The following is a 9500-nucleotide window of genomic DNA, read 5'->3' as shown; positions in this document are numbered from 1 at the left end:
GAGATCTGAATGATAAGAAGGAGCCAGTCATGCTAGGACTTTAAGGGAAAGTGTTTCTGGCAGAGGGAACAGCAAAAGCAGAGACCCGGTGGTGGAAATAAGCTTGGTTTTTCAAAGAACAGAAAGAGCCAATGTGGCCGGAGTGAAATGAACAGACAGGTGTGACATGTCAGGGAGGCCTTGGTAAAGGAGTCTAGGGCTCCAGTGAGACGTTTGGACTTAAAAAAGACATTTGGGAGTCCATAATATTCAGCTAAGAGTTCTTGGATTCTTGGGGATTTGTTTAAAGCTAATACTTGGCTAGAACAGAAACATGTGAGGATACAAGAAGATGTCCATCTGCAAACCAGGAAGAGGGACCTCACCAGACACTGGATCTGCTGGCACCTTGATCTTGGACTTCCCAGCCTCCAGACTGTGAGAAAGAAATATTTGTTTCTCAAACCAAAAAAGAAGAAATTTTCCCAAGTTCACATAGTTAGCAAGGGATATAACCAAGACAGCACAACTCTGCCCCCAAAGTTCATGTACTTTCTCCCACGATTTAGCAGGAAAAATACCATTAATCATGTAATCTCATAAATATTTAATTATAAACTGTGATGAGTGCTGTAAAAAAAAAAAATGTATCACAATCAGAGATCAAGGAAGGCATAAGGTGACATTTATTCTGACATCTGAAAGATGAGCAAGCATTCATCCAGAAACAGAAAGGGAGGAAGAACTTCAAATGTTATCTCTTACTTGACAAAGAACAACATTTTTGTTCTTTTGAGAGCTTGTGAAGGCAGTGGAAAGAATATCATTTTCTGCTATAGAAACACCCTATGATATTTTAATAGTTGGGTCAGTGGAAGCTCTAGAAACATGATTTTTTAACTTCACGAGGCCGTGTAGCATGCAATGTTGAATAAGGACTGGCATACTTGATTCAAGATCATGCAACTCAACAACTAGCCATGCTAGTTCCAGCTCATACACAAGGTTGACCTGAGAGGGCAGCTCTCCTTATCAGTCCTGTTTGTGCTTTGCTACCAAAGCTCTTTTGTAACTTTTCAGAGATAATGCTCCCTGTTTATCAGTGGAGACTCTTCCTCAAAAACTTTTTTTTCCTCCTTCTTTAGATTAGAATAATGTTATAACTCACAGGAAGTTATTTAAGCTTTTATCATTTCTCAGCTTCTGATAATTTTAACAGTTAAATCCTCTTTATCATCAAAATGCAAGTTCAGCCCATAGTATGCGTCATTTATCAGTATCAAGCCATTTTGGAGGAGGGAAAAAAAAGACACAACAGAGTCCAATGTCAAGCTTTACCCTAATGCAATGGTCACAAACTCAGATGCCTAAAGTAGCCAGGCGAGTAATTCAATGAAAAAGTGGGTCCACTAAGGGACTGGTGATCAAAAAGAAGAAGAGAGCAGTCAAGACCCAGGTCCAGCCAAATTCTGTGCAGGAGTTTGGTCCTATTGTTATCAGATCTCCAGGGTTTTTGTTTTTTGTGCTTTGTTTGTTAAAGAGAACCCAACAATCCAGATTCTTAGATAATATCTCCAGATTTTTAATGTTGGCATTTAATCTGTTTGCAATCCTAACAAAACACACCTAAGAGCTATGATTTGGTGACCTTGGCTTTAGCCCATAGGACCTTGAATCTTAGGAGTGCAATAAATATTCATTGAGCATCTTCTCTGTGCTCATGTTCCATGCTTCTCCAGGTACTGTGGAGGGCACCAGAGATACTAGACAAAGACAATCTAGCACTTTCCCTTGAGGAGCTCACACTCTGGTGACCAAAATATGCAGGATGTAAATAATTATAATCTAGTAGGAGAAAATGAAATTAATCATATAATCTCATAAACAATTACACATTGTGATGAGTGCTGTAAAAGGAAAAAACTATGTAGCAGAATCAGAGATAATGGAAGGAGTAAGCTGACATTTAAGTTGACATCTGAAAGATGAGCACGCATTTATCAAAAGGAAAAAAAAAGGAGGAAGAGCGCTCTAGGCAGGGGAATATATCCACTAAGACTGTGAGGTAGGATAGAACTTGGTATGTCTGGGGAACTGACAGGGGGCCTGAGTGACTGATACATAGTAAACAAGGGAAAGAATCACACATGATAAGACTGGAGAGAAGTAGGGGTAAATCATACATGGACCTGTGGTCCATGTTAAGGATTTTGTGAATAAGTAAGTTTAGATATACCTACTCCACTTTTGCATCTTACGGCTTCCATGTTCGGAATCTTATGTAGTACAATAATGCACAACACTGCAGTACTTGAATGCCCTATTGATGACTGTATGTGCCTTTTTCCCCACTCCTACCTGGAGAGCCCAAACATAGGCTGATGCCCTGCAAACTCGTGCAGAGTGTTTTGAGTGGAATAGATTTTCCAAAGAGGAGGTGGGGGAAGGTACAGTTAAACAAGGGAAGCTGATTTTGCTGCAATATAAAAATAGTTCATATGGAAATTTAGCATCTCAGACTTTGGCTTCTGAACATGAGGGACCAGATTTATCCTTTTTCTTAACAACTAGCCAGGGAGAAAAAATACACGAAACAAAAATACGAAACGAAAGTTTTCAGACATTGAATAACAGGCAAATCAAGAGGGTGACTTGTGAGAGAAGAGTAACAAACCAGGTGGGCCCTGTGAGAACCCAAGCTCAGTGCTTCAAGAGAGTTTCCAGGGAATAGCATAAGGATGGTCAGCTCAGTCTCTATAAGTTGAGAAAATAGAGTTTGGACTTTAGAAAAGCCAAAGTGGCTGGAATTCTTAATTCGTACGGCAGAGTCCTAGAGAGGACCCTGGAAAATTAACTTGCTAAACTCTAATTTACAAGTAACATTTTTTATTCTTCCCATCACGATGGCATCAACAACTTTATAATTATATGGGCGTAGATGTAGATATATGTGAATCTTTCCAAATAATAAAGGTTCACTGTGGAAAGGTATGTATGTACATCTCTAGAGAGCTTATCTTAGTTTCCCCTAGATTTAAGGGTGGTGAAAAAGTAGTCCTTAGAAACTTCCCAGATGTCTTCATGGCTTTTACTTCTCCAGGTGCTTCTTACCCTGACCACACATCCCCTGTGGAGAAGATGGATGATGCTATAGCTCCAGGCCAAGAATATACCTATGAGTGGATTATTAGTGAGGACAGTGGACCTACCCACGATGACCCTCCCTGCCTCACACATATCTATTATTCCCATGAGAATCTGGTACAAGACTTCAACTCTGGACTGATTGGACCTCTGCTTATCTGTAAAAAAGGTAAAAACAACAACAACAAAAAAGACTTAACAACAACAAAGATGTTGGAATGGTAAGGAGTTCTATAATGGGACGAGGCTTGTGAGCATCTTGACAACTTCTTGCACCTCAAGCAGAGGAAGAGGGTGCAGAGACCAGATCATTGTTTGGTAAGAGAAAAAAATATCTGCTATTTGAGGGCTTGGATCCCCCTTTGTTTCTTCTAATTCCTCCTCAATCTCAATCCTGAAACTTCTCCCAGATAAATTCCTGTTCGAGAGCATGTTCTGATGCCAGGCTTGTATGATCTGTAACATCTACCTCAAGGACAAAGTCTTTTTGAAAGTGCACTGGCCTATATTCTGGTGGGAGAGTTCTTGGAAAGAACTTTTGCTAACATACCTGACATATCTGAGGTTTGGGTTGGTAATTTGGTCTATAAATACATGAAACTCCAGCTTCCTTTCTCATAAACAAACTGAACACTTTGGGTGGTAGGTTTCAAACATACTCAACTGGCTTTATAAGGAATTGTATTGGCTGGGCTTCTTACGGGGAAGCTTGGATTTTACCCCAAGAGAATTTAGGTCATCTTTCATTAAAACAAGCAAACAACCACAATGAACTGTGTCATGGGAAATAATGTGATGGACTCGCCATCACACAGACCATATCCACATACCTTCCCAATGTATTTATCCATTACACAGGTATATTTTTTCATTGCCCAGTATATAGAAGATACTGTGATGGCACTAAAAAAGTTTAAAACTTATAAAAGGCTCTTTTTTCATTTTACTATCAACAGAATTTTTTCCTCATATGAGAATGGATTAATCCTGATACTTCCAACCAATCCTCTAGTGCCCCATTTCACATACAAACAAGATGACAGCATTAAACTCAAGGTGTGATCCTTTTACCAACTCAGCTAAGGTACCTACATGTTGGCCTATTGAGACTGGAGGAAAAAGATACTTTTACAGAGCGTTGACAGTCATCAAATGGTTTCTTTCTGCACCAGATAAAATTTACCTTTAAAGCCCTGTTCCCCAAGGCGACAAGTTGCCAAGGAAAACAATATAGCACCAGAATTTTAATAACCCTCCAACCATGTTACTTGATAAAGATGCTGTTTTCAGAAATAAGAACTACTTCAAATTGATATCATTGTGATTAGTTGCTTGTCCTAAACTCTCTATTATCTAGGAAAGCTGATGAGAGTATTCTACCTGGGATGTTTCTTGAAAATATGTATTTTCCTTCACAGGCACCCTAAGTGAGGATGGGACTCAGAAGATGTTTGAGAAGCAATTTGTGCTGCTGTTTGCTGTGTTTGATGAAAGCAAGAGCTGGAGCCAGTCATCGTCACTAATGTACACTGTCAATGGCTATGTGAATGGGACGATGCCAGGTAATTGTTTTCTTCAAAGCACTAGGGAAGTTGAGGAGGCACATTGTTTTGCAACTCCTTAGCAGAAAGGTGATGTAATCCAGTGCAGTAGTTCTCAAGATTTTGTCATCATTTTTTAAAGAAAACAGAAAATACAACAGACAAATTAGAAGCTGGATAAGAGAAGGAATGTGCAGCCTTATGAGGTATAGTGATCTGAGTGGGTTTCAGCTTGGCCTGCACCTCCAAAAAGACCTCCAGGCCATCAGCTGAGTCTTTCTCCATTAGCTCTATGATCCCTACTATATGGTGACCATGCCTCCTTCTACTGAAGTTCAAGGTCAATCCCTAGCAGGAAGGGTTGGCAGGAAGAATGCAATAAAGACACTTGCAGTGAAGATGAACAGGAGATTAGGAATAATCCCCAACACACAAAAATACTGCTAGCATTTCAAAAAGTGATGAATGAGTAATACTCAATGGCATGTAGGATGTTTTCTCTTTCCATTTGTATGTAGACTCTTGTGAGAAAGCAAAGTCATAGCAACTGTTAAAAGGAAAAACAACTGACTTCCACCTAGACCACACCACTTCTATTTAATACTCCTCTCTGGTAGAACTGACTTATAACTAAGGTTCCAGGGTATATGGCACCAGCCTGAGGAAAAAAATTGAAAAATGAAAAATCACTTTATTAATAAACAAACATATTTCAATACATTAAACTGTGTAGAGGTTGTTTTCTAATATCTGACAGGCACAATGGCTTCACTTACTCAACAAACAAGTATCATTAATAGTTGGGGCCGGGCGTGGTGGCTCAGCCTGTAATCCTAGCACTCTGGGAGGCTGAGGCGGGCGGATCGTTTGAGCTCAGGAGTTCAAGACCAGCCTGAGCAAGAGCGAGACCCTGTCTCTACTAAAAACAGAAAGAAATTGGCCAAACAACTAAAAAGAGAAAAAATTAGCTGGGCATGGTGGCACGTGCCTGTAGTTTCAGCTACCTGGGGGGCTGAGGCAAACGAATTGCTTGAGCCCAGGAGTTTGAGGTTGCTGTGAGCTTGGCTGATGCCACAGCACTCTAGCCCGGGCAACACAGTGAGACTGTCTCAAAAAAAAAAAAAAAAAAAAGAGTTGGGATGTATGTATTGCTTTCAAATTGTATTCTATTTCGTTTGACTCCATCTTCTACTTGGATTATTAAAAACATACTCATATGACTCTGGGTATTGATTCTGAGTACTAACACCAGGAGTTTGCAAACCTGGGGCTTAGATAACTGCCCTCTACCTTGGGAGATCTGAGTTCAAACCTCATTCACTTCTCTACTCTAGTGTAGCCCTTGGAAATTAGTTGTCTCAATATGCTTACTTACAAAAATGGACTAACCATCAACCCCAACATCTATTTCCTGGCAGAATGAACAATCTGTGTAAATATATTGAAGCCAAAAAAGAAGCAAAGCCATACACACAGAAATCAAAATTAATAACTTGATCAGAGTAGAGAGTTTACAAATTCATAGTTGAAAAAGAATAACTGGGGGTAAGAGGGATAAGGTAGGGAAACATCATCAGTAGAAACTGACAATAGTTAATGCTTGTAAAACCATCTGCCTTATGCAGCAGTATAAATTGAATAAATATGATAAATGCTAATACAGATGTGTTCATTGCTGAATTCAATATGAGCATTTCTTTGGGGGTGGATAAATGCTTCCACCAAAGCCTCCTACTTTCTAGCTTTTGTTCTCACCAGTGATATCAGGAATCCCTGCCTTGTTACCATAGCCTCCTAAAAAAGACAAACCCAGGACACGGTAAGGGACTGATTATCTGCCCCATTTTATAGTGGGCATAATCTAGTGATTATGGATCTGAAATTTAAACCTAAGCCTAGAAGCCAGTGTTGGAGTCTCCCATAGAGCAAATGAGCATTTTCTCAGTTGTTATGAGAGCAAAGGAGCAAAACCAAGCTCTTGTGCTCAGTTATCATTACTTCATCCATGAAAAGCTCCTAGTGGCCCATCATAACGAGGGCTTGTCCACTGCATTTTAAGGTGAGAGTTTAACACACATAGTATTTCATTGACTTGTCATTAAAACCATCAAAAAGTGAGTAAAGAAGCAACAGAAAATCCTCACATCATCTTCACATCTTCTGTCCCAGAGGCAGAGCTTTGACCTCTACCGAACCTTGATAATGAAGCCCTTGAGCTCAGCCCTATTAGAGGTTCTGGTGACTCCTTCCAGCTAAGACCAGACTGGTGTGACCCAATGTAGTAGCTCTCAATACATATTTGGTGAGTAAATGTTTGATCACAGAGTACTGGACTAAATACATGTTTTGGCCTCTGTCCCTCCCTCTCTTTCAGATATAATGGTTTGTGCCCGTGATCATGTCAGCTGGCACCTGATTGGAATGAGCTCTGGGCCGGAAATGTTCTCCATTCATTTCAATGGCCAGGTCCTGGAGCAAAACCATCATAAAGTCTCAGCCATCACCCTCGTCAGCGCTACATCCACCACTGCAAATATGACTGTGAGCACAGAGGGAAGGTGGATTATATCTTCTCTCACCCCAAAACATTTGCAAGGCAAGAAACTCTTCTGACAGTCTTGCTTCGGGATGTAGGCTCCTTTCTTCCCCAGCACTATCTCTCTCCTTCTCCTTTGCCCTTTTAAGCCACCTGCACCCTAGACATACCTGCCTAAGTTCCTAACACCAGAGTTTAGATACTTTGCTCTTAGACTAATAATTCATTGGTTGGGGATGGAGGAAGTGAAGGAATTGACAAAGATTTTTTTTTAAATGAAGCAAAAGCTGAAGAGGTCTCAACTTCCTCAAAAAGAGGAAGGAAACAAATGTATACACAGAGGTATTCTTTCTTGGGGATATGTCATACATAGCCAAAGGAAAAGACCTAGATGTTAGAACAAGACAAACATCTGCAAATTTACAGAAGCACCAAGTTACAGAAAGCATAAAAGTTTTAACATGAAAAGTTTAGCCTTTGCAGTGAAATAAACACAAAGCTTAGCACAGAGAGGGACTTAATGAATGTGTGTAGAATGGATAGTACATAATGTCTAAACAGCTGAGGGGTGGGCTTTAAAGAACATCAGTGAATTCAGGTGGGGAAAAAAAAATAAGCCCAAGTTGTTACGTGGTATCATGTAAACAAAATAACTAATTGCTTTACTACACATTTTTGCCTTAAAATTGTTGGGAGGAGGGTTCATGTAAACAGAGACTAAAATTTAAGTTAATGATTTCGCTATAGAAAACCATTTTGTTACCAAAATGATGTATAAGCAACACATATGAAGAAGAGATACTTCATGAGATCATTTTATGTTTTTTTCACATTGAGCAGTCAAAATGATACTTGAAGTAATGAAAGTGTCACAATATCCCTGGAAGATAGAGTTCCTAATAATAATAAAGCAACTATAAAGCTAATATTTATTGAAGACAAGTGATTTATGTATTGTTATTTAATTCTAAACAATAATTTCATTAAGAAAGTATTAGTGTTATCTTCATTTTACAGATAAAGGAACAGATGACAGGAAAAATGAGAATTCAACAAGACCTAAGTCACAGAATTTTAAGGGGCTGGAAATGCTAAGCAAACGTCCTGTTCCAGAAGAAACAAAGGCAATCTTTCCAAGCTTTTTTCCTAACTCTTCCTGCCTTTCCCCTGCTTTTTCATTCTTCACCCCTTCTGCACTCCACTGAAAGTGTTCCAAATCAAAAAGTTACCTGAGCATTACTTTCCCCGTTATTACGTAAACCTTCCAAAATTGATTTAAAAGGTATGCATTTTGATCAATCATAACTTCTCTCAAATTCTTTCACTGTCTTTATATCCTAACTCAGCTGGGATGCAGGCTTACATCAACATTAAAAACTGCCCAAAGAAAACCAGAATGCCTAACAAAATGACTCTTGAGCAAAGGCGGCACATTAAGAGGTGGGAATACTTCATTGCTGCAGAAGAAGTCATTTGGGACTATGCGCCTATAGTACCAGCAAATATGGACCAGTGAGTCGTCGGGGTTTGTGGCACTGTGCAGAGGTTCAAGACATGTCCCATAGGGTCCTAGATATGCAATGATGAAATGTCAGGGTGGACGGCTCTCAAAGGGACACATGTATTGGTTTCCATTCAAGTCTTTTTATCCAAATTAATCTTAAATAACCCCAAACTCACCAAGAGAATTCAGCCTGATAATAATTGTAGTAATAATAACAGCAGCTACCACTTGTTGAAGCTTGCCATTGCCAAGCACTGTATTAAACCCTTTCTAAGAGCCTAACTTGAACTCTACAAATTAGATGCTGCTCTTTTTTTATATAGATAAGGAAATAGGTTAGAAAAATTAAGAAATTTGGAGATTCAAATAGCTCTTAAACACTTGAAAAGTTATTCACGTTCACTCATAATAAGAGAAATGCAAATTGAACTTCACTGGAATACTATTTTTTACCTATCAGACTCACAAGTCCAGATGACATCATCTGTTGGCAAGGCTGTGAGAAATAAGCACTGTCACACATTGCTGGTGGAAGAGTAAATTGGTGAAGGCATTCTGGAGGATAATTTGGCAATATGTATAAAAGTTATAAATACATGTACCCTTTGGCCCACCAATCTCACTCTGGGAATCTGTCTGCTTGTTCACAGGTGAAATGATGTATGTGCAGGGTATTTACTGCTGTGCTGTTAGTACTAGCAAAAGATTGAAAACAACCCAAAATGTCCACCAACAGAAAGCTAATTTAATAAATTAGGGTATATTCATACAATGGAATATTATACACCTGTGAAAA

General features: G+C 39.3%; 1 protein-coding gene across 1 annotated transcript in view; it reads left to right on the top strand.

The window, feature by feature from the left end:
* F5 (coagulation factor V (proaccelerin, labile factor)) overlaps nt 1-9500 on the top strand; it is a 66386-nt gene that overhangs the window by 21973 nt on the left and 34913 nt on the right. Inside the window, exons 4-7 of the mRNA XM_012657712.1 lie at nt 3080-3292; nt 4542-4685; nt 7039-7260; nt 8547-8712. Of these exons, the coding sequence (XP_012513166.1) occupies nt 3080-3292; nt 4542-4685; nt 7039-7260; nt 8547-8712 (745 nt within the window). The remainder of the gene's footprint in view (nt 1-3079; nt 3293-4541; nt 4686-7038; nt 7261-8546; nt 8713-9500) is intronic.

The sequence above is a fragment of the Propithecus coquereli genome, unplaced genomic scaffold (assembly GCF_000956105.1).
Source record: "Propithecus coquereli isolate 6110/MARCELLA unplaced genomic scaffold, Pcoq_1.0 Scaffold56, whole genome shotgun sequence".
In the NCBI taxonomy this organism is placed as follows: Eukaryota; Metazoa; Chordata; class Mammalia; order Primates; family Indriidae; genus Propithecus; species Propithecus coquereli.
Note: the sequence above shows the minus strand (reverse complement) of the source record. Positions and strands in the feature narration are given on the sequence as shown.